We start from the raw sequence: 26,622 nt of genomic DNA, 5'->3' as shown, positions 1-26,622 counted from the left end.
GAGAAAAAGTAAATTAGTGGTTGCTTAGGACCAGGGGTAAGGACAGGCAGGGAATGGGGAGTGAAAGCTAATGGGTACAGGGTTTCTTTCAGAGGTAAAGAAAATGTTCTAAATTAGACTGGGCAACAGTGGTACAACCCTGTGAATATACTGAAAACCACTGACTCGTACACTTTAAATGTGTGAACTCTGTGGTATGTGAATTATATCATAATAAAACTGTTAAAAAAAATGCTGGACACTACAATCTTAACCCTTAAACCCCTTCTTAATAAGCTGTAGATAGTTCTAGTAAGCCTTTATTTTTCCCTCTACTCTTTATTTCCCTACCTGATTTTCTATACATTTCTGGTAGTGTACAGTATTTAAAAGATAAAGGGTAATTCTCCTCTTGTTCCTATATTTATCCTGAAGAATGCTGGTTTCCCACAAAGTACTTTCCAGAAAAAAAAGAAAAACCAATACAAATACAAATGGTCTAGAGAAAGCAATATGCTCATGATACTAAGTCGAACTTTTGTAAAAGATCTGAAGTGATCTTGGAAAGTTACAGTAGTCTAACATAGAATAAAGGAAAATAAATATGCATTCTACTTCAAATGTACAAACAAATCACTCATAGATCAAACATATGGAGTGAAATAGGCTAGTTAGGAGGCCATATTAACTTTATAAATGACAATTTGCCCCTCTCCTAGCCAGTAACAATTTCAGAAGGCTTATGGTTTTGTCTTGGTGACCTGACAGTAGGCAAGTAAGTATATCTTCTATTTGTATCTCCAAATCTGGAACAACAATAACAACCAGACGGACTCCAATGTCAGTAAAAATAAGTCTAACAAGGAAATGAAACCAGCGTTCAGCTGGGTTATAGATTGTTCTCCTTTCTGACCAGCTGACTCCCACTGCACAAACCGAGGAGGGAGAAAACTGTTCAGGTTTGAGGGAAAGAATACCTGCTTGACATAAATTATAAGAAAAATTTCACTAATTTCTTAGATCATTCTCCATTATACGGAGTTTCTTTTACCTGAAAAACAAACATGCATTCTTCGGAAGCAAGCAGCCAGCCTGAATTCATCATCATCATCATAACAATAATAAATTACACTTAAATGGCACCTCTGACGTGTAAAACTGGTTTCTACAAGGATGTTATCACAGACTTAATCCTCCTCCTTTCTACTGGATTTTTATTTCAGTCAGACCTGTGAACAGTACTCATTCTGGAAAAATATCAGTTGAAAGGTTTGAACATGTTCCACACAATACAAAATATCACTCTCTAGGATCTGACAACCCCTTTTTTTTCTGGTTTATTAGAATGTGTCCAATCACCTCATTCTAACAATATCCTGACTCAGTCTAACAGCCCAAACTACAGTACAGCCAAATCCATGGTAGGTATGAAAACTGTCAAGATACCAAGCCACTGAGAAGAATTTGAGTACAAAAGAAACCCTATCTTGAGAGTCACAACAACGCAATGCCAGAAAAAGTTAACCACACTAAATGCATCTAGGATGGAATGCCATATGTGGACACACACCAATGCCTAATTGTTTTTTTTACGTTTAAATTTCTTAATTATCACTGAAGAGGGAGACATCATAGAACTGCAAACATTTCAGACAAATGTTTTTGTTGTGTTGAGATACTTAAGGAAAAAATGCAAAAATAAAACATATATATATAATCTAGGAAAATGTAAAAGAATACCAATTAGGAAACAAAACTGAGGAAGAACTAAATAAGAGACAGAGTTGATGATGGCAAAAAATAAATAAGTAATAGAATTAAAAAGACTAATGGTGCATTTTACTCGATGCTGCCTATTAAAACTTGAAATTAATGTCAAAAGTAAGTAAACACAGGAAAATACATGAGTTTAGCATCCAAATTTGTGAATACTGAAATAAGCAGGCACCAAAACAATGTCATTTTATAAATATAGTCTTTAATATCCTTTTAAGTCTGGCTCCACATTTATGCTCCAATTTTCCACTCTCACCTTATATTTTGAATCAAAAGAATTTCTTTCTTTCTTTCTTATTTTTTTTGAGAAAGATTAGCCCTGAGCTAACATCTGCTGCCAATCCTCCTCTTTTTGCTGAGGAAGACTTGCCCTGAGCTAACATCCGTGGCCATCTTCCTCTACTTTATATGTGGGACGCCTACCACAGCATGGCTTGCCAAGCCATGTCTGCACCTGGGATCCGAACCAGTGAACACTGGGCCACCAAAGCAGAACGTGCACACTTAACCGCTGCACCACCAGGCCGGCCCCTCTTTCTTTCTAAAGAATAATGGTATTGATTTTTCCTGCTTAGAAAGTAAAATATACATATATATATATTATGGAAAAATTTTTAAAGTAAACAAAAAGAAGAAAATTAAAATCACCTGTACTAACACTACCCAGAAATCATCAGTATTAACTTCTTGGTCCATTTCTTTCCAGGCTTTTGTCTATGCACATAACATGCTCTCCTCATCTCTTTATTTTGCTTTACTTTTTTCATAGCACTTCTCATTTGAAATTATATTCTATATTTATTTATTATACGCTTCCCTACAGCATAGAAGCTCCTTGAGAGATCTTTGTCTATCTTTTCACCACTGTAAGTACTGCTTCTAGAAGAATGTCTGGCAATTGCAGACATTCCCTAAATACTTGCTGAATGAATTTTTTTAACTGAGATTATATTGTACAGAATTTTGTATCCTACTTTTTTCACTTAACTTTATATCACAGACACTTTCTCTTGTCTTCAGATCTTCTTTGAAAGCATGATATTTTTTAGAATGGCTATATATGGATACACCAATTTTTTAACCATTCCCTACTATTGGATATTTAAGGTTATTCCAATTATTTTACAGTTCTAAATAATTGTGAGATGTAAATAAATCTTTATCTGTATTTTTATCTGCGTTTTTAAAAAGAATTTATTAGAAATTAATTTACCTCTTGGGTGGGAGAGCTTTTCCTTCTACCATCTGGAAACACTGATGCATTTTTACTCACAGTTTTAAAGGATGCCAACTGGTGACGTGCCTGTTTCATGGTTTGACTAAGCTGCCAGGGAAAGGGGAAAAAAAAGCAAAGAAAACAGGCTAAAGTCTTAATACCAAATTCACTAAGGGTTCCAACAGGAAAACAGGCCCCTATTATTAAAAAAATGCCAGACCTAAGACAAGAGGATTAGTTGCAAAGGAAACTTTGATCTGATAGTGTTTTTACAAGATTAGTTTGGTTATTTTAAGAGACTGCATTTCATAACTTGATTTAAGTGCTGTTACTCAAATCATTTCTAATAATGTATGCTTTATATTAAGTATGTACACAAAAATATCAGAAGCTAAAAGGTTGAATTAACACACTTTGAAATTATTGAGCAGACACATTCCTTACCTTCCATCCATCTTCTCAATAAGGAGTTATTTCTTCAACTGGCCCTTGCATGCCTAATCACTTTTATCACTTCTTGCTGGAAGACTCTATTCCTAGTCCCCCTAAAATCCTTTTTTCCATTTATATGAATCCCTTCTTCATGCCTAACATTCGAAGACTGCAGCTATTTAAAGTCTTTTCTCAAATCTCCCTTCTTCCAGGAAGCGTTCCTAAGTTAACCTAGAACACAAACTCAAACATCTCGACAGAACCAATTTGTTTCAAGTACTCTAAGTAACAGCTGATAAAGAGTATTAATATTAAATATGCTGACTTTGTGTTCATTCCTTACCTCTACCTAGCAATTTCAGTAAGCACCTATTTTGATTTCTTTTTCAACGAAGCCCAGCCTATTTTATATTTCACAAATCTGCACAGAATGTTCCTTTAAGGAAAATATAGAAATGAATAAAGTATCATTTTTAGGCTGAGCACTGCATCATGTGGAAGAAAGCATATCCTTACACTACTCAGTGAAATTATGGCAAAGCCAGGACCAGTTCTAACCCATCCACTGAAAATTCAATGATATCAATACTCCCTTCAAGGGAAATCATGGGTATGATTCACAGATATAAATAGATATTTTATGATTTTTACTAATAGCAAGCTAGAGATAAAAACTCTCTCTCCCACTACAACCAGACCAGTTTTCTTAAAGCATATCACCTCTGTTTTGTCCTTGCTTCTACAAGTTCTATACTTCTAGCCAGAGAAATCAGCTTGAAACATTACTTTCTTCTACTAACAGGGGGATTTCTAAATTTGGTTAGCTTCAGAGTGGCTAAAGGGGTCAAGACAGAGTTAATCACAATGCAAAAAGAGATACATGTGCAGCTGAGGTTATGAAAAAATACAGAGCCATGAATATGCCTGGTTTTACTCTGCCACATATGGTCAACGTTATTGGCTGCACCATGTGACCAAGGATTCAAAATACCTGTTGTAACAGATTTAAAATAAGGGTAGAAAATCGTCATTTCCCATCAAATCCAAACCCCTATTAGAGTCACAGATTGATTTTACTCTCTTAAGCAGGATATTTCAACTGGCCCAGCAGTTGGAATATACATTACATTCATTCTGTTTCTGTTATTACCATAACCCTTCACCAAACCTCAACCCAAAGGCCCTTTCAGTGACCTGCTATGAGGACTGTAGTAGATTGAATAATGGTGATCCAAAGATATTAGGTCCTAATCCCTGAAATCTGTAAATTGTACTTTATAAGGAAAAAGTGCCCTTGTAGATATGATTAAGTTGAGGATCTTGAGACGAGGAGATAATCCTAGAGTATCCAGATGGGTCCTAAATGCCATCACAAGTAGAAAGCAGGGAAAATCCATGCTAGAAAAGAAATAGTGTTGAACTTAATTGTCCATAGATAGATAAAAAGTTTCATATGGTGAGAATGAAACAATGATCAGTTGTTCTTCAATTCCCCACCAAAATGAAGCTATCAAGGGACACCATAGAAACTCAATCCCAAGAGAGAAATATCAGTCCTAATCAAAAGCAGGGAGCTAGGCTAGTTCTATTTTATGTGACCACTTAAATTTCTTCTAGTTCTATGATTCTAGTTTCTAACTCTAGGTGCTTAATCTTATCCGCTCTTAGAACAAGTATGTAATATCAACTATTTTAAGTGGAAAATTTGGGGGTGAGGGGGTAGTGTAAGAAAGGTCCTAGCAAAATGACATTTGGAACACAGCATTGAGTTTAGTTGGGAGGGTCATATTTGAAAAGAGCATTGAAAACTAAATAACATTTAGAAGAAATCAACCAAGATTGGAATCTGGAAATTATGTTATATGAAAAACGACTAAAGGTATTAGGAATGTACTAACCCCAAAAAAGAAAAATGATAGCTATAATTAAATATTTGAAGTGTTCTTAGAGATGACCATTGTATTTTATTCTCTATTACTTCATAATGCAAAACTAGGACCAATGGGTAAAAGGAGGAAGATTTTGACTCAATATATTGAAAAAATAGTTCTAATAATTTCAAGCCCTCTAAAAATGAAATAACAGTCTGAAAAAGTAACGAGCTGCCCAAGAGTGGAAGTGTTCTAGCAGAAACTAGATGGCCATATGTATATATTAGACATGTTTAAAAATATCTCTAATATATATATATATATATATATATATATATATATATGGAAAACAGTATGGAAGTTCTTCAAAAAACTAAAAGTAGAACTACCAAATGATCCAGTAATTCTACTGCTGAGTATTAATCCAAAGACAATGAAAACACTAATTTGAAAAGATATATGCACTCCCATGTTGATTGCAGCTTTATTTACAATAGCCAGGATATGGAAACAACCTAAGTGTCCATTGATAGATGAATGGATAAAGAAAATGTGGTGTATACATACACACAATGGAATACTATTCGGCCTTAACAAAGGACTGAAATCTCTCCATTTGCAACATGGATGGACCATGAAGGCATTATGCTAAGTGAAACAAGTCAGAAAGAAAAAGACAAATACTGTATGATCTCACCTATATGTGGAATCTAAAAAACAAAACGAACGAACAAACAAAAAACTAAGCTCAGAGGGAAAAGAGGGGGTGGGGAGGTGGGTGAAATGGGTGAAAGGGGTCAAAAGGTACAAACTTCCAGCTATAAAATAAATAAATCATGGGGATGTAATATAGAGCATGGTGACTACAGTTAATAATATTGTACTGTATATGTGAAAGTTGCTAAGAGAGTAAATCTTAAAAGTCCTTATCACAAGGAAAAAAAGGAAAAAAATTTTTAACTATGTACAGTGACGGATGGTAACTAGACTTATTGTGGCGATCATTTTGCAATGTATACAAATATTGAATCATTATGTTGTACACCTGAAACTAATAAAATGTTTTATGTCAATTATATCTCAATTTTAAAAAAATTCCTTAGAGAGAGATAGGTTAGACTAGATAATGTGTTTTCCAACATTTAATAAAAAAATGTAAATAAATTCAAACATATTGGAAACTTCTAACATATTTAGCAGTAGACAGAATACTATAATGAACCCCATACTCATCAACCAGCTTTAACATTATCAGTTCCTGGCCAACCTTGCTCTATCTATAACCTCTCACTTCACCTTACTCTTACATTATTTTGAAGTATATCCCAGATGTCAAATTATTTCAACCTTAAATACTTCAATATGTCAGATGAACTTTTAAAACTATTTTAACTACAAGATTCTATGCTTTTATAGCTCCAAAATACAAGAAAATTGAAGTCCACTAACATTCAGAAGGTGAATTACCTTCACCATTTACTCTCCAGTTCTAGATAAACCAAGAGAGTCAGCACTTGACCAGTTTCATTGTCTAGTTCTTAGTGACATCTAGTGGATAAAAATTGCAACAGAAACGATGAGATTAAAAAGCATCTACTATCACGGCATTGTACGGGCAAAAGTTCAGAGGCTCAAAGTACTTTAAGTCACTGAATGTTCTTTAGCAGTTCACCTTATAAGAAAAAAACAGGGTGCAAACACTTTTACAAATTTTGTAACATTTAAGTCTTTTCATAACCTGTTTTCCTCATATCTACCTAAGCTCATTTTCCATTATTCTCTATAAACTATCAGTTAGAAAGTTTCCATCACTTATTCCCAAATATACCAAGCTCGTTACATATTCTAGTGTTTTAACTGTTCCTTCTATCTCAAAGTTTTCTTGAATTTACCAATTCAATCCAGCTTACCAATTCAAAATATACAGCTCAATTCCAGCTCTTCCATGAATTCTTCCCCAACTATTTCCTTAGAATTTAACATTTTTTGAACTCCCATAGCACAATTTTATCACCAAATACAGCAAATATCTCTGTTTTATTATCTAACAGATTAGAGGTCTAATAGCGTTGTATCTCTATTTGGAAATGTAAACCCATGGGCGGTCCTATTTCACACATTAGTATCCTTACAGTGTTTAATTTATTAAACACAGTATATTCCTATATCTGCAGACTGATGAGTCTAGTCATGTATCATACAGATGAAGTAAAATCCTCACTATAGCAGGATTTATAGCTGCAAGCACCATGCAGGCAAGAACTGTGTGTGTCTTAGTGTTCTATCCCTTGTGCTTTATGCAGTGCCTGGCTCAATAAATATTTGCTAAACAAATTGTTCAAAGTCTTAAAAAAGAAAACAAAAAAAGATTACAAAAATGATTACTAATAAACCAAACAATACAAAAGTCATAGTTCTGTTAACATAACATGTTATGTTCTATTCTAAAGCTTTCTCTATTGATGGTAGTGTAGCCACTCTGATTTGCTTCATACTTATGACTAAGCATGTTAGCTTAGGCAGTTAGATGACTTTTATTTTCATATAATCATCATTTTCCACATTTTTCCCTCTTGTCGCTATCCCTAGGAATACATTTTTAAGTGATAAGATGAAGAATAATTCCCACACTAGAGGTGAAGAATACGCTATCAACTAGACAAAAGCTCAAGTACTAAGAAGGGAGCTGAAAGGATGGCATCCAGTGATTTGAGTGAATGAGTCTATTCATGGTGGTTAATTTTTAAATATCAGGTACATAAAATGAATCACTAAATAAAAGTTATATTTTTCAAAACACTGAATATGTTGAGAGTTTACGCTATCATTACTTGATCTACAGATCTATTTATTGTGATAATCATATCAAAGTGTAGAAAAAAGAAAAATAATGAATGAACTGCCCCATGTATGTACTGAACCTTTTTGAAATACAGGTTAGGAATCACTTCTGTCCATATGCTTCAAAATGTTGGTAACTTATCCATAGCATAATTCCAGTATAATTGGGAAAATCTATGTTCTTTGACCTAAAGCTCTTTCTAATAAGTTTTGAATTCTAACACTTCGGCACCTTTCTTTAGATGATTCTAAAATGTCTTACCAAAAAGAAATAATTATAAACTTAAAATATACATAAAAAATAAACATCATTCCCCATTTTACAAAGGTAAAAAAGGAGGTAATAAAAAGTGAAGTTGAATGTGATACCTCCTAATCTCTATTCCATACCCTTAAGATGTCATATATCTAAAAAAATCATAGACATAAAATAAAATGAAGATGTACTTACAGCCTGGGCTTGTTGTAGGAATAATTCATTCTGATTCTCTCTATCTTCTATTCCATCCCCAAGCATCTCAGAAAGGAGTGACCTAGCACTTCCAATAGCAGCATTCAAATTGTTTGGAAAAACACTTGTTCTTTTAGGAGTTAAGTGTGCTGGATCTGAAGACTGCATGGCTATAGAGCTTTCTTTTTCTGCCTACACAAAGGAAGGAAGAGTGAGATTCCACTCCAATCCAATGCAATCATATAATGCCTCTAGGCAGCCCAGAGGATTTTAAATCAGGGCCAGGGGGAGGGTGGCGGAAGCTTTAGCTGTCAAAAGAACTAACATTTACCAGGCACCTACTATGTGCTAATAATTTACATTATCTCATCTAATTCTCACAACAATCTTATGAGACCAGTATCATATCCCTCTTTCATAGGTGAACAAACTACAGTCCAGAGAAGTTAAGTAATTAGCCAAAGGTCACATAGCTAGTAAGACAGCATAAGCTAGAAGTCAAACCCAAGTCTGAATGCAAAACTCTGACATTGTTTTTAACTACTTAATGAAAGCAAAGAATGAGCCAGCCACAACATAGGAAGGAAACATGGTTTCTCTACATACAAATCCACTGCCCTCACTAGTAGATCAGATTATATGAAGCATAGAATCAAAGGAAAATGATTCTGTTACTGGCTAATAGCTTATCTCATAACACACACTTTCTATGTAGTCTTTACTTGGCACACTTTTGAACTTACTGCTTCGTAAGACTTCTGAAGCTGCTGCTTTTTCCTCAGCCTAATTTGTTGATTTACTCGATGTTTGACTTGTCTCTGAAAACGCCTCAAAGCTTCTTGTTTTTTTCTTAGCTCTTCCTTTAGCTCCTCTTCAATCATATATGCTGAAGTCTTCAAAGCCAAAAGATAGAAAAGGAATTTAAATGTCAGCAGTTTTGCCCAATAGGGCTCTGTTATAAACACAAAGCAGACAAGAAAACAACCCTGAAAAAATAATTCAGTCTACAGTCCAAAATTCCCGGTAAAATAAGGAAGTTACAGGAGTTCAGAGCCAATAATCTAGACAGAGCTAGTGAGTGTACCAAGAACTTAAACCAAATCACACACTAAAAATTGGGATTTGTGAGTACTCAAATCAAATCTTAATTTTTCATTGAACTGAGAACTAAAGGTGTCTTCATTAATTCTTAATGACCAATTCAAATCTATCTCATGTTACATTTTCTAAAATGAGTAAAACAGTTCAGATACACGAGACTGCTCACCACTCACCAAACATGTCCTATAATAAAATGCCTTCATACTCAGAATTATGTTCCATTTTTAACCTAGCATGCTCTTCCTGTCATCTCCATCTAGTAAAGGCCTACTCAGTCTTCAAGACCATCTAATACCCTCCTCCTAGTACCTTCTACAATCTGTTCTTCCTCTGCGCTCTCTGATGCTATGGTACCTCTCATTAACATTAACTGAGTACGGTATTTCTTGACTGCTCCATTAGATTATGAACTCTTTCAGGGCAGGAAATGCATTTAATTCTCCTTTGTTTCCGCATAGAACAAAACACAGAGCCATAAACATAAAGGTACTGAATATTTATGTAATGCTCAATCCCAGAACACATTCTAAACAATTTGGAACATTTTATCCCACTTGAGTCCCTGATCAGTATTTACCTCCTCTAAGTGCTTTGAATAACAATCATAGTCATCGTAATAACAGCAGTTACCATCATTGAAGATCTATTACAAGACAATCACTTTAACTACATCATATCACTGAATCCTCAAAACCACCTCCATAGCAGGTATTCTAATCTTTAATGCTACAGATGAGGAAAGCGGGGCTCAGAAAGATTAAGTAATCTTTAGCAGTAGCCTAAGATCCTACTGTAGCTGACAAGTAGCAGAGCTAGAAGTTTCTCGGACTCCAACACTTATGCCCTATACTGTATTGCTTTTCTCTTGACTACATTTCTCTTTAATAAGGAATCTTCAAATTAAATAAAATCATCACTTCTCCTACCTAACCCTTCTTCTAACAGTGATTCCAAAATCTAATCCTGAAGCATGCTTCAAATTATTTCACAAGTTGTCAATAAATTCTCAAAATCAAATGAATTTAAATTCCAATTAAAATTAAATTTTCCAGGAACTCTATCCCATAAACTATTCTACAAGAGTCTGTAACATAGGAGTAGAGTGTACAAAACAAATATCAAAGAATAATTAGGTAAAGTAATTCCAAAGGAGAGATATATGTAGCAAAGCTTGAACTGACCCAAATTAACACAAGCCCCAGACATGTTTAAGCCATCCTACCTCTTTCTTTTACTTCTGCTGCCTCTGTCCGCCCCCTTTGACCCCAAGGCTGAGACTATCAAACATCTTATTGAAGTATATGGTTGATTCCAAACTGCGGATCTCAATTGTAAACTAAAGATAAGAGTGTACCACATTTTAGAAACATATTTTTCTTAGCAAATACCACTGTGTAAGGCAACTGGAACCTGAGAACACTTGTCCCACGGGATACTAGGAGGTTCCTAGAGTCAAATAAATTTGGGAAATACTGGGTTAAACAAAAATAAATATTGCTTCAATTGTACAACTAATATCTCACACCTTTTTTGTACCCTATGGACTCTCCAAGGCGGCAATATAGAATGAAGTGTTTCTCACATTAATCAAAGAACACATTTGGATAATTCACATATGATGGAAGTGATGCTTAGATTATGTAGCAGTTAGTCTCCAAAGATTATCTGCCCTTTTCCCCACAATGGATCAAGCCTCCCTGTATTTATGCTCTTGTGTAGTCGTCTCCTATACTGATCAGTCTGGCTCTGTATATCCAACAGAATGAGGCAGACGTGTTAGCTCCTTGACTTCGAAGCAAGGTAATAAAGCAACGTCCACATAAGGCTTTTGGAGTGCTCACTCTAGGTGAAACCAGCCACCATATAAGAATTCTACCCTGAGATTACCATGCTGTGAGGAAGCCCATGTTACCCAAATAGAGAGGCAATGTAGAAAGAGAAAGATGTGCAGCCAGCCCAAAGCCATTCTAGTCATCCTAGCCCAAGTGCCAGATTATGTGAGTGAGAAACCCTTTGATATTTTAGCCCAGCAGATGCCACATGAAGAAGAACCAAGAAACTCAACCAATAGCCAGAATCCAGTCAAGTTGTCCCAGACATCTCCAGCTATTTGGGCCACTCTAGCTGAAGGCTCAGACATTGTGGAGCAGACAAGACATCCCCACTGTGTCCTGCTCAATTTTCTGACACCAGTATTGTTTGCTTTATGCCACTAAATTCTAAGGTGGTTTGTTACACAATAGGTAACCAGAATAAATTACAAAATAATGCAACAGCCATATATGCTGATAGGAGAGTAGTGTCTTTTGATGCTAACTTAATTAATGGGGATGGGGTCTGAAGCTACGGCATTTTTAGGAATCCTGATAGCTCCTTGAAATTTGGGGGACAAAAATGATTAAGAGTTTCCCTTTAAAATAGACATGATTTTATGGTAACCAAGCTTTCCAAGTAACTATTCAGCATCTATTCTGAGCTGACAAAGCTCCATCTATTAATAAGAGTGGATTCTCCAGACTGTATATGCTAAAGCAATACAGAGTTCTGTTGACACTTGATCAAACTGCCTTTTACTGGTACTGATCAGAATTTTTTAAACGAGGGAAAGGAGACATGTTTATACAAGTTCCAAGAATTTAATGTTTTGAGTTAATGTGTGGGAACATGACACTCAATTCTTTCTAACACTGAAAAAGAAAATCTTGGGTTTTTTTACGCATTTTGATGCTACTGACAATATAAAGATGTCATAACTTGAACAATTAAAAAGAGATGTGAATAACTTAAATGCCAAAATACCTTTGTACCAAATCTTACTGATTATTCTGGGATGTTTCTTGCATTTATCCTTTTTCATTCCCACTTCAACCACCCCTTTTAAGGCTTTCCCTCTCCATTCCTTACCACTAAACAAGTCTTGATGCTATACTTCTGCCTAAATTGTTACAATTACATCCATAATATTAAACAATGAATGAGTCAGTCCCTCTTCCAAAATTCCTGTGTTTTCCTACCACCTCTATTTTCCACAATCCTATCAATCACCATACCCCTACTAAACCTTCCACTGCAATCAATTTAATCTACCCTTAGAATCCCGAATATACTTCGCTTACTTCCTATTCTCCCCATTCTCTTTAATTGGAGAATCATTCCCATCTTTTCTTTGATTATTTGAATTCTTCATTAAACTTCCTTGGGTCACATCAACCCAAAGTCATATCTTTCTTCTTTGATTAAGTATTATAATCTTAGAATTTAATCATATACTAGCCAGACTCTTAAAATCCTTTCTGGAAATAGGCAGAGTAGGAATAAATGGATGACTATGTACATACATACACACAAACATAAATAAAATGAATGAATACAGCACAACTAGAAGGACCTACAACTAGAACATACAACTATGTTCTAGGGGGTGGGGAGCTTTGGGGAGAAGAAGAAGAAAAAAAGAAGACTGGCAACAGATGTTAGCTCAGGGCCAAGCTTTAAGAAGAAAAAATAAATGAATATATAACACTGCATTGTTATTTAACATTTACTTTAAACATGTCTCATTTCTTCTCTGAGATCAAGGACCACTAAAGAAACATAGCTCATACTTTGCACCTCACATTCAGCACCCTGTCTACACATTCAGAAGGTCAGAAGACCTTCACACATTTTATGCATTCCATAAATGTTTACTGAGTGCCTACATTTCTTAGGCACTAAAATAAAAGTACAGATGTGACGATAGTAAGATTTTTTTCCCCTGTGCTCTAGGAGCTCATGCTCCATCAGGAAAGGTAGATATGTAAACTTACTATAAATATAATATGGTGTGTACGGTGATGGATGGTAATTAGTTGTTGGGTGGTGAACATGATGGCTACACAGAAATCGAAATATAATGATGTATGACTGAAATTTATCTACTATTATAAACCAATGTTACCTCAATAAAAAAATAAAAATTAATCACAATTTTTTAAAATAAATAAGTAAATAAATATAATGTGGTAAGTTTGACAATAAAATTCGAACAAATGGCTAAGGGGCACAATTTGGTGAAAGACTATTAAAAAAATCTTACAAAATCGTCCTCACGTGTTAATTAGTATATCTGAGAATTATCATGTAAACTTTGCAAACCTGTACTTACAGCATTTCCATTCTTTAAGGACCAACACAGGCTATATTTCCTCATTCATTCAACAAATATTTCCTGAAAACCTACTATATGGTAAGGCAGGAATGAACAAAACACAAATGTTCCTGTCCTCATGGAATTTATAGTTAGGCTTTCTCAGAATCGCACTCAGAATTAATCTCTTCCTCCTTTATTCTCCCACTGCATTTTGCCTGAATCTCCACTACCAAACCTATCAAAAACTGTGAGCAATCAATTAATGTGACATGCACAGTAGGTGAGTAATAAATATCTGTGCCAACTAAAGCTGCAGCAAATTTTGGCAATTACACGTTTGTTCTTTAATCCTAATGCAAGAATATATCTATTTACAACAAAATAGAAACAGCACGCCCAGATTGTTCATCTTTATCTAAATCAGAGAAGGCTAATAAGAAGAAAAAAAGGTGAGGGACGAACCCCCCATATTTGGTCCAAACTGACACTCACAGACGCTGGGATTTCCGAACTATGTGGTGAGGCGGGTTCCACCCATGCCCCAACTGGTACTATAGCCTGGTTCCTCTCAGCCAGCACTGCCAACACGTCCTTGCTCTTCAGGGGGTTTAAAGCCAGGGGCAACCTTGTGGTATTTCCAGTCTTCTTGAGGGGGGCCATACTTCCTGGCATCTGTGCCTCCTGGTTAGGAGAAAGGAAAAGCTTAAAATCTTCAAATGACCGCGTTAAAATCTCCACCTCCTAACACATGAGCCACAGTCCCCTAAAAAGGAGAGGAGCCTTGGAGGAGGCAGTAGCCTGACAGGGAATCGAAGAACAAGGACTCTGGAAGAAAAGGAAGGAAAGAGGAAAGAAGGGGGAAGAAATAAAGAGGGAAGGAAAGGTTTAAAGACTGCCTTCTGGAAAGAATGGGGATGAGAGAGAAGAGAAAAAAGTATCTGATTGAGAGAACGAAGACTGTGCCCAGCGGTGGCAGCACGGTGGGAAAGGGACCGTGGCAGCCAGAGGGAAGGAGGTTGGGAGGGTGAGGGGTGGGAACCTGGGTCTGAGGCAGAGTCCAAATAATCGGTGTCCGGTTATGGGGGAAGCGCCGAATGGCAGGGAGTCCCGGGCCAGATAAAAGTCCGCTTCTAAGGCCTCGGGGTCACAAACTCAAACTACCCGGGATAAGACGACAAACGACTCTAGAAAACCGCCACTTTCAGGCGGACCGCCCTACCGGGCCCCGTCCCGCCCCTCGGTAGCCTTGTATCCGCCTTTTCCGGGTTTGCGTCACCTCCCGGGCACTGGGGAAGCGTGAGGGGCGGGGTTTTGGGCTCAGGAGGTTCGTCACTTCCGCTTTTTGCCTAGTTGAGGGGGTGGGGCTTATGACGGCGCGCGGAGCTGGGCGGGAATCGGAGGGGACGTTGGCTGCTGGGTAACGGGTGAGCAGGGTGTGGCCCGCCGACCGTGCATTGATATTCCCAGCTTTGAACCATCGCAAATCCTTCAGGAAAAGGGATACGTGGGGCTGAAGAGCTGACTGACTGGGATCCCGATTGAGGGAAGCACGGGAAAAGATGGAAGAAGGCGGGCATGGCAAGGCTTCCTCAAGGAACAAACTAAGCCAGCAATAAATCGTACTGATCGTCTGTACACCTCATTGCGTTTACATGCTGTTTCATACATATTCTTATATTTGAACATCTCAGCCTCGTGAGTGTTCTCTCTGGTCCAAGATCTGCTGTAATCGTGGGACACTTCATTATCCCTGTGAAATACCTATTCATTAGTTCATTTAACATAAAATTGAGAGCTTTTTATATACCAGTACTATCCTAGGCACTGGAAATATACGGCAGTGAACAAAACATACAAATATCCCTTGCTTATGGAATTTACAATATAATGAGAAGTAACCAAATAAACATATAAATAAGTAAATAAATGTGTCTGATGCTGATCAGTACCATCGAGTAAAAGGAGAGAAAGGATAAAGAATATACCGGGGAGAGAGGAGATGAAATTTAGATAGGATGACTTAGAGAAGGTTTCACTGAGGTACTTTTGAGCAGACTCCAATGCAAAGTTCCATGAGATAATGGAACAAGCTACTGTAATCTTCAAGGGAGAGTTTTATTTAAAAAGTGTTCCAGGTAGAGGGAGCAGCAAGTACAGTGGCTCCAAGGTAGGCACATACCTGGCTGAGAAACAGCAAGGAGGCTAGTGTGACTGGTACAGAGTGAGAGGGAGAGAGTGTTGAGATAGGAGGTCAAAAGTTAGGGGGCAGGCAACCATATAGAACATTGTAAGCCACAGAAAGGCATTGAGATGGGGGAGCCATTGGAGGGTTTTGAGCAAAGGAATGCCATGACGTGACTTAGGTTTATAAAAGATTGTTCTGGCTGTTGTATTGAGAATAGACTGAATGGGGCAAGAGTATAAGCAAGTAGCCCAATTAGGAGGCTATTCCAATAATCCTAATAGGAGATTATGATGTCTTGGATCAGGGAAGTAGTGGTAGAGATGGTGAGAAGTAGTTGGATTCTGGATATATTTGGGAGACAGGACTTCTAGGACCTGTTGAACATTGGATATCATGTGTGGGGTTGGGGGGAGGGAGCAGTCAAGAACAATGCTAGTGATTTTGTCCTGAGCAGCTGACATTTGCTGAGATGGGGAAAATGGTGGAAGGAGTAGGTTTGTGAGGGAGAAGATCAAGAGTTCAGTTTGAAGCAGATTAAGTTTTATTTATCTAATTGACATCCAAGAAAGAGTATGATGAAAGTGTTTGGAGTTCACAGGAGACTTCTGGTCTAGGAATATAGATTTGGGAGTTGCTAGCCTATAGATTTAAAGCCATGAGACTAAATGAAATCATCAAGAGACCGAGTTGTAGACAGACAAGGAAAGAAGTCCAAGGATTGAGCCCTGGGGTATTCCAACACTGAAGAGGCTGAGAAGAAGAGGAGAGGAATGCAAAGAGATTGGGAAGGATCAGCCAGTAAGCTAAAGAAGAAAACAAGGAGTGTATGATATCTTGAAAGCCAAGTGAAGAAAATGTTTCATTGAAGAGGACAGACCATCCATGTTAAAGCCTGCTGATAGGTCAAATAAGATAAGGACTGAGAATCGACTATTGGATTTAACAATGTGGAAGTCATTGATGACTTTTAAAGGAGCAGTGTTTTTGGATTAGTTGGAGAGCAAAAGCCTGATCGGAGTAGACTTAAAAGAGAGGGGAAGGAGGAATTGGAATCAGCAATTTTAGACAACTCATTCAATGAGTTTTCTCGTAAAGGGACACAGAAATGGGTAGGTGAAAGGAGAGGTAGGATCATAGGAGGATTCTTATCTTTAAGATCACAGCACATGTTTTTTGTTGTTGGGAATTATCCAGTAGACAGGAGAAAACTGACATGCGGGAGAGAGATGGGAGAATTTTTGCATGTATGTCCTTAAGTGAGCAAGAGGGAATGGGATCTAGAGAACAAGTGGAGGGAATCACTGTAAACAGCAGGAGGGACAGTTCACTATAACAATAGTGAAAATAGAGTATATCCTGCTAATTGGATAATATGGTGGTGGGAGCTTGTGGAAGTTCTCTGCTTATTGTTCTGTTTTCTCTGTAAAATAGTAACGTAGCCAGCCTGTAAGATGGCCTCTGATGATCCCCATCTCTTGGTATTCACACCCTTGTGTAGTCCCCCTTCACACTGTACCAGAATTGGTCTGTGTGACCAATAGAATATGGCAGAAGCGATGGTATCTCACTTCAGAGATTAGGTTATAAGAGATGCTGTTTTCTCACTGTCATTCTCATTCTCTTGCTCTCTTGCTCTCTTGCTCTCTCTGTTGCTCTTACTCTTGCTCTCTGTCAGATCACATGCTCTGGGGGAAGATATTTATGTCACGAGCAGCCCTATAAAAAGGCCCACATTGCAAAGTACTGAAGGCTTCTGCCAATAGCGCTGTGAATGATCTTGAAATTGGATCCTCCAGTCCCAATCAAGTGTTCACACACTGTAGTCTTGGCAAACAGTTTGACCGCAACCTCATAAGAGACCTTGAGCCAGACTATCCAGCTAGAAACTTTGTAAATAATGTTTGTTGTTTTAAGATGCTAAATTTGGGGGTAATTTCTTACATAAAAACAGATAACAATACAAATAGGAAGCAAGTTCATCAATTAATAAAATAGAGGAAGAGATGTTGGAGGTTTGGGGAAGGAAGATAAGGTATAAAATAGTTGTCCAGAAGAGCAGAAGTATGAACTAGCGACATGTACAATTGCCAGATGGCATTAAGGACCCATGTGAGGTTCATGATTTTGAATTTAAAGTGAGACCAGTCAGCATGGTTGAGTGCTTTTCTTCAGTTGCATGGTTACTGGCATAGGGTAAGTGGAAATTTTAATTTTAGCCAGGGTTGAGGTTTTACCGAAATATTACCATCAAGCAAGAAAGGGGAAAGGAAGTTGAAGATTAGTGTAAGGGAGTAATTAAATGACCGTGGAATTTAAGATAGGTAATGTGGGAAGGGAGGACGAGAGGTAGGTAAGGGACATTGTAAAGTAGGTAGGATCCAGGGATTGTAGCTTCCAGTGGGGGTCTAGGTCTTGTTAGAGCAGGATACTAGAAAGAACACGCTGAAAAAGATAAGAAGTGGTGATCTGAGAGTGGGATGCTTGAAAGAGTATGGAGGGGCTGCAGATATTGGTACTGACAAAGTCTATGGTACGACCAAGGGAGGGAGTGCTGAGGTGGGTTAAAGAACAAAATCACAGGAGAAGAAGAGGTTATAGAAATGCGGGGTCATTGGATGGATTATTCCTGAGGTTATTGAAATCACCAAAATATGTGATAAGAATAGTGTTGGTGAGAGCCAGGAGCAACAGTCATCAAGGAATTTGGGGGAAAGACCTGGAGTTTGGTAGACGAGTATAACTTGGAAAGCAGTGAGTGGTATAGTCTGACAACGTTAGATTCAAAGCGAAGGGTGAAACAGGAGCGAAAATGGTTTATAAATATCACTGAGAAACCGAGAGGCAAGAAGGAAACATATCCCACCTCCACCCAAAGGGTGAGGAACAGAAAACGGCCACCGCTTGAGACGGCCAGAGGGACGTTGATTTGTATGTCTCCATACACACACACCCACACCCCCCAACACTGGGAAAAAAATGTTATTAGGTGGCTCCTTGCTCTCTCTAACCTCTGGCTCAAGGTCTATGCCTCCTACTAGCAGCTGTGCCAGTGGTTCCATATGAATCTATATTCTCATTGTATCCAGAGAGCTCACCTCTTGAGCCCTACTCCCATTTTCTGACCTTTTCACAAGGCTTATCTTCTATATTGCCAGAGTTAGTTCCTCAGCAAAGAAACTATTTGCTTAGAAATGTCTATCTTCTTCAGAAACATAAAAGAATGGATGTTGCTAGCACCAGAGACCTGAGGCCCTGCTCCAGAGCACTCCTCATCAGGGCTGGATAATCTCTGATGTGTGTGGCTGGGGCATCCTGACCATCTCTGCACAAAGCCCTGAGTCATTGGGTCCTTGGCACCGGTCCACTCTACACAGAACTGATTGTTTGATGAGCACCAGGGGACAGTTTGCTTTTTGGTCACCACTATCCTATTTTGGCTCACTGACCCACACCTGTAACAAATTAGAAAACTTGGTCACCTGTTGTGTCCTAAGAGCCTATCCTAAGGAGAACTTCTCTAAATGTGGAAAACCTGCCTACTTCCATGCTCATGGGATCTGGATGCTGGGAACTCAGCCTCAGGCAGCTGAGTCATACTCACTTTCACTCTCTCCCAAATTCAAGCAGGATTTCCCAGGGCCAACCAATGTTCTGGGCTGTTTCCCGAAAGTAGACCATACCACTATCCTCTTTTGTTCTTCCTCCTCCTTATCCACCTCTCAGAACAACCTTTCTGACTGGAATAATTGGTGAGGGTCCTTCTGCTTGCCTATTCAGACCGGATTTTTGCAGCAGCATTTCATTGTAAATGGCACCAATAGCAGATTGCTCCAGTTAAGCCCCATCTCAATAGCCTCTGCTGTACTGATCTCTGATTTTATTGTGGATGCAGAAGTCTTTTCTCCTTTCTCTTGGTGGGTCATAAAAAAATTAACATAAGAGTCTCAGTGTCTCTCTACATTAACAGAAGCTCAACTAGGATAGACACAGAGATGCACTTCCCAGATACCCCTTCAAGGAAGGTACTTTTGGGGATGGTGTAGTCCTTTGGCAGTCAGCTCTTCAGGCACTGCCTCAGCTTCAGAGAGCTGCCTCGTCCTCCCTTTGAGGAGCAGCCACATCCAGTGACTTATGGTTATGGGATGTAAAGGGCTGGCTGTTTCTGCCTAACTTGGAAAAACTCTGATGGACCATCATTTCAGCTTCAGGGCTCCCTGTGGGCTTGGCTGAGGCTATCCAGCCTGCATCACAGCTCAACTTCTCCCTCTGCCCCCTCCTGCTTGCCCCACCTCCCTTCCACAGGTGTCAATCTCAAGCACACTCCCTGAAAAACATCCTGAACAGGAAACTCGGTCTCAGAGTCTGCTTCCTGGAGAACCCAGCTACGACACCCTGAGTGTTGTTAGGCTCAGAGACAGAGGCACTGACGGCTCTCAGGCATATAACTCCTGGTGTTGAAATCCATAGACTTATCATTACTCTTTTCTTTTCCATAAAAGAGACCTGCAGCATTTCAAGGAGATGGTCTACCTGCGATTTAAAGTACTTCTTCCCTGTTGACATTTTTGAGCCTCTGGATTAAGCTAACTCTCAAGGCTACCCCACCTCTAGACTTTCTAAATATGTGAACCAATGAAGTTCTTTATTGTTAATGCCAATGTTCATTAGATTTTATATTGTTTGCAACATAGAGAACCCTGAGATGAGCAAAATAGAAGGAGTCAACTGGTAAAGCTAGGAGAATGAAGCAGACAAGCAGAAAGACGCAGTTACCTACAAAACTTGGTTCCAGGAGCTGCCTCAGTGTTTGCACTCTCCAAATCTAGTCCAGGCAATATGCCTCTCCTCTGATGGTAACTTCACTGAGATATCTGTTCTTTGAAGCCAAAGAAGCTTCATTAAGATAGGAGACTTTGCCATAAGTTAAAGCTAGTTGGGGCCAAAATGATTTTTATCTATCTATAAATATCTGTATCTATATACATCTATATAATATTTATGTAAATGTAAACAGCTATATTATTCAACATACTTTTGACTTTTCTAGAAAATGTACTCCTAAAGTATAAAAATTATAGTCATTAAAGATACTTTAAAAATACGTTGCGGGCTCTAAACTCAATTTCAAAAGAGGAATCTCAAAAATATTTTCAAAAAATAGCAAGACACTCAAGGCAACTATTTGGAGAAAACCAAACCATTCATTTTTCTGTGTTCTGCTATGATTGTTATAATTATCCACTATTAATAGTAACATCTTCTATATCCCGAATCTCTAGGGACAACATATTATAGTGCAGAGAACAGAGACTTTGGAAACAAACGAATTTAATTCTGGCTCTGCAATTTCCTATTTGTGGTCAAGTCACACAATATGTCTTTGTTTCTTCATCTGTAATATGGGGGAACAATGGACCTTTCAGGATTTTTTGTGTGAAAATTAAGGTAATATATATGAAATGCATGATATATAATAGGTTTTCAATAAATGCTTGCTAATTTTTTTTAGGAAGCAAGATAGAAGTCATTTCTTCTACCTTTAGAAGATTCTGATTTTTTTGCACATGATTAGGCACGTGGCCCAGCCTGGGATAGCATTCTATTCTCCTGTCCATAGTGATTGACCCAGAGCTGTGCATGTGACCTATGCTAGTCCAACCACAGTCGTCCTTCACCAAGATTTTCTTTCTTACTAGCTTCATCAAAAATCTTTTCCTCCCTGGATGACAAGCTGTACTGTCCAATATGTTACCACTAGCTACATGTGGCTATTTAAATTTAAATTAATTAAAATTAGATAAAATTTGTAATTCATTTCCTCAGTCCAACTAGCCACACTTAAAGTGTTCAATAGCCACATGTGGCTAACAGCTACCGTACTTGACGGCCCAGATATAGAACATTTCCATCATCACAGGAATTATATTAGACAGCATTGATACTCTAGACTGTCTGGCCACCACGGCCCCCATCAAAAAAAAGTGTAAGCAGGGCGGCCTGCCCCATGGCCGAGTGGTTAAAGTTCCGTGTGCTCCACCTTGGCAGCCTGGGATTCAAGGGTTCGGATCCCGGGCACGGACCTACTCCACTCATCAGCCATGCTATGGAGGCATACCACGTACAAAGTAGAGAAAGATTGGTACAGATGGTATCTCAGGGCAGATCTTCCTCAAGCCAAAAAAAAAAAAAAAGTGTGAGCAAGCTTGAGAGAATGAAGCTGACACCGAGAGATAAGTAAGAACAATGAGTGATAACAACAATGGCTTTTAAGAATCTTATTTCCAATTATTCCCACTCCCTCCAAAATTTTGTTACATGATACAAAAAAATTCCTCCTTTTTTGCTTCAAATAGTTCAAGTTGAACTTATGACACTTACAACCAAAAAATCTTGATGAATCACATTCCTTAGCTTGTTGGGCTGCAAACCAGATGCAGAATTCTTCAAGGCTGACGCTGGCAAGGATCTGTAAATGAGACAAAGCAGGACCCTATAAGCAATAAAACAAGGGGTGAAAATTTTGGCCTGTCTTCAAGGCTACCTTCCCTGCTAACTTAGCTGGGGCTTTCTTTTAAGAAACCTTGGTTCTCCCTATCTTGAATCCTGTGTGTCAAATATCTGTTTTCTTGGAGTCCCTGCACTCACTCCGGGGGACCCAATTGTTCTCTTGCTGACTAAGCTTTGTTTTTTATGATCCTGTTGCCCGCCATTTCCTCCTTCCTCTCACATCTTGTCTCGAAGGCTTCCTTTTTTCTACCAACTTCTTACTTCCAGGCCTGACCGAAGGCAACCTGTTTCAGGAATGTGGTATGAACACTAGACCAAGAAGCACAGGCTGAGTCTGAACTATGCTGACTCACAAAATGTGTGACTTTGAGCACGTTACTTAACCTCTCTGAGCTTCATGTTCCTCCTTGAAAAAGAAAATTCCTACCACACAGAGTTGTTAGAAGATTAAATAAAATGATATTTTAATAGACAATTTGTAAGGGGCAATGCAAATGAATTATCAATTATACTTAATGATTTAGATGCAGCTTTCTCAACTATATTTGAGTATTTAGGGACTGTGTCTTCTGGTACTTTTTTTAAATAGAAGTATAATTGATATACAATATTCTGTTAGTTTCAGATGTATATCACAATGATTCGATATTTGTATACATTCGAAATGATCACCATGACAAGTCTAGTTATCATCTGTCACCCTACAAAGTTATTACAATATTATTGACTATATTCCCTATGCTGTCCATCGCATCGCTATGACTTATTTATTTTATCATGGAGAGTTTGTACTTCTTAATCCCCTTCAACTATTTTGCTTGCCCCCCAACCCCTCCCTGCTCTGGTAACCACCACTTTGTGTCTTGTAACTATGAGTCTGTTTCTGTTCTGTCCTGTTTGTTCATTTGTTCTGTTTTTCAGATTCTACATATAAGTGAAATCATACGGTATTTGTCTTTCTCTCTCTGACTTATTTACTTAGCATGATACCCTCTAGGTCTGTCCATGTTGTTGCATTCTGTCACTTTTGAATGTGCCACCTTCTCCCTTTCCCAGATCCTCCTCCTCTTATCAATGTCTGGCACATGGAGTCCAGTTCGCACAGTAGGCAATTATTAGATGCTAGTTGGCTGATTTCCATTTCTGTGCCTCCCTCTTCTGGAGGAGAGCAAGAGAGGGAGGATGGGAGCAAACCCTCCCTGGGTTATGGTTGGTGGGAGGACACCATCTGAGGATCTAGGAGAGGGGAAACAATGAAGCCTTTCACAAGTTGAGGGTAATTTGTGGCTTCCCCATGATTTTTCAACTTGTTTTTATTTGAGCGTTATAGCTTTACAAGAACAGAACTCCAGAGGTGTTCTCTAGAGTGTCCTCGCTACATCTTAAATAGGTCAGCAAAAGCTGGATCTTTCCAACACTTTAATGCCAATTCATTCCTCCTCTTTGTTCCTCTGGAGAGTTGCTGAATAGGGCACGTTCCGCAACCGTGGACACAAGCCTGAGTTCCTCTCAGTTTCCGAGGGGGCGGGAATTCTATTCAGAAATCAAATATTTACTCTCAGCATAAAAGGCTTTGATGTTTTTCAGTTTTGCAGTATGGAAATGGGAGCACCCCCTCTCTGCCTTGCCAAAATGTACCCAGGACCCCAGTCCACCCCAGGATCACATATTTCCCCCAACAAACCCAACACATTTTTAAGACACCATATCTCTGCAGAACACTTTTCCTCTGAGTGACTCCTCACATTCACAGAAATCTGCAGGCAGCAACACCAATGTTCAGGATGAAAGCCCTGGGAAGGCCAGGAGGAGCATTTGACCCCACCTCCAATTTCTATTTGATGTTTCTCAGAAGTGAGCCAGAGTAGGGCTGCCTAGGAGAACATTAAAAAGAGAAAGGAAAGAAAAAAATGTCCTTGGGGAGGGCCATTCCTCACTGTCCATACTCACAAAAAGCTTGTTTTGTTCCAAAGGGAGCTGGCTAAGCAGTCTCTTGTTGGGTGGTTGCTGGAGCAGCTAGGCCCTGCCTCCTCTCAGCACAAAGCCTCACACACGTTCCTTGTTTCCCGGGCAATGCGCTGCAGCCCTACAAATTCTCTGGCTAGTGTTGCCCTCCCGAGTCCTCCTTCTCTCTCCATTCTGGCAAATTGAACTTATGGTAGGAACAACTCTGGCACCATTCATATATAATTTTATGGAACAAAGAATCAAAAACAACTTCAGCAATAATAGGGGGCAGCAGGAGTGGGCAGAGAGGGCCCCCTTATGTCCTGGAGCGTAGTCAGAGAGTAGCTACTGGGGGTAAAAGGCTAGACCAGGACTGAGGCGCAAACACACAGGAGTGGACTTCCTCCTGATGGGTCAGGGAGGTGGTCAGAGTCTAAGCTTTGTGGGTGATCAACCTGGGTTCCTAATCCAGTTCTGCCACTTAGCAGCTATATGACCTTAGCAAGTTGCTAACTTTTTGAAATTTTAGGTTTTCTTGTTTGCAAAATGGGGTTATAATTTCTACCTAAAAAGTGGTATTGGGAGAATCAAATGAACAAATAGATATAAAGTACTGACAGAGTAAAGTGAGGAGTAGCTTACACACAGAGCAGTTAGAGAAGGGTGGAAGTTTTGGACAGGATGCCTCCATGTGAGGGTCAGGCCAGAAGTCTGGGGAATTAGCCTCCCCTTCCCTCTGAGCCCATATCTGATGGTAGTTGGTGGATAAATATCCCAGCTCCCTTGCCCCTTGGTGGGATAACTCTGAGGCATGTTCTTCATTATCTCCCAGAGTTCCCCAACAGGATTAAACTCTAGCTGCCCATGATAGTAGTTTACTTGGTATGCAACCTTTATTGGCTTCCTTCCTTTCCATGTCTCATTCCCCCCGTGTACTACCTGGTTTTATTGGGGTCACATTTCGAATAGACTATTTCACTTCTTGCCTCAGGGTCTGCCTCTGGGGGAGGCCTAGGTTCTCAGGACCATCTCTGACTCCAAACTCCTGCTTCAGCTGAATTAGTCCATTCAGAAATCAGTTCACTGCTCTATATGTGCTGTCCCTCTTGCGTCCCATGTTGAACCAGACCTGAAACTCAGTCCTTTGTGTCAGTATTTTATACACACATACACGCACACTCTCTCTCTTTCACACATCTGCATTAGCTTTTTATACTGCATAACAAATTGCCACCAATTTAGCAGCTTAAAACAATATATATTTATTAGCTTACAGATTCCATGGGTCAGGAATGCAGGCACAGCTTGGCTGGGTCTTCTACTCAAGGTTTCACCAGACTTCATTTAAGGTGTCAGCTGGTCAACGTTCCTTTCTGAAGCTCGGGGTCCTCTTCCAAGCTCATGTAGTTGTTGGGAGAATTCAGTTCCTGTGATCATAGACTGAAGTCCCTATTTTCTTGGTAGCTGTTGGCCAAGGGTGGCTCTCAGCTCCTGGAGGCCACTAGCAGATCCTTGTCATGTGGCCCTTTCGCAACATGACAGTTAATTTCATCAAAGCCAGCAGGACAGTCTCTCCCTCTGGTCTGCTAAGTGAGTCTTGTATAACATAAGCTAATCAAGGGAGTGGCTATCCTATCACCTTTGCCATATTCTGTCAGCTAGAAGCAACATGCATACTGCATTTGCCTCCGGTAATCTTTTCTGGAAGTTTTGAAGAAAACAGAGGAGGAAGAAGGGTTTTACAATGTAACAACACAAGCTGTTCTTCAATTTTCTTCAGCTCCCCCACTGCTCCCCTTCTTCATTTCTCTCCTGTCTGCTCTTTTCCCAACCCCAAATTCCTGCTTATTTCTATGCACAGCAGTTTATCTTTTTGTTCTGTTACTCTTTATGCTTAAGGCCCTACCTTCCACTCCATGTGGCATATCTAGACATTTTCTTGCTAAAGACAATTCCCTCTATAAGAGGAATTTGGGTGCCATTTGTTAGAAGATTTTTTCTCATTCTGTTACCAAAGGCTATTCACAATTTAGTGGAGGAGACAAGTATGACTCAATTAATAACAGGAAGTGAATGAAGGGAAGGAGAGGGAGAGTGCTAAATATAAAAATCACCACTGATGTTATGGTACTGGTAAGGCCAAAACCTCTCTGGTAGTATTGTCAGTGCTAGAGCATTCTTCCT

General features: G+C 38.9%; 1 protein-coding gene across 7 annotated transcripts in view; it reads right to left on the bottom strand.

Moving 5' to 3' along the window:
• The window catches only part of CCDC15 (coiled-coil domain containing 15), a 76,575-nt gene extending 49,953 nt beyond the window's left edge, over positions 1 to 26,622 (bottom strand). For 2 of the 7 annotated variants that reach the window (XM_070623363.1, XM_070623367.1), the window contains exons 1-4: positions 14,839 to 15,097; positions 14,292 to 14,480; positions 9,310 to 9,459; positions 8,567 to 8,758 (exon numbers count right to left, since the gene is read on the bottom strand). In XM_070623363.1, coding sequence (XP_070479464.1) covers positions 8,567 to 8,758; positions 9,310 to 9,459; positions 14,292 to 14,471 — 522 coding nt within the window. In that variant the 5' untranslated portion in view covers positions 14,472 to 14,480; positions 14,839 to 15,097. Of the gene's footprint in view, positions 1 to 2,968; positions 3,080 to 8,566; positions 8,759 to 9,309; positions 9,460 to 14,291; positions 14,481 to 14,838; positions 15,149 to 22,362; positions 22,451 to 25,712 lie in introns of those variants that run through there. The other 5 variants (XM_008535996.2, XM_070623365.1, XM_070623362.1 and 2 more) reach the window with 5 other exon arrangements.

This window comes from Equus przewalskii, chromosome 6 (assembly GCF_037783145.1).
Source record: "Equus przewalskii isolate Varuska chromosome 6, EquPr2, whole genome shotgun sequence".
Lineage (NCBI taxonomy): Eukaryota > Metazoa > Chordata > Mammalia > Perissodactyla > Equidae > Equus > Equus przewalskii.
This window is presented reverse-complemented; position numbering and strand designations above follow the sequence as displayed.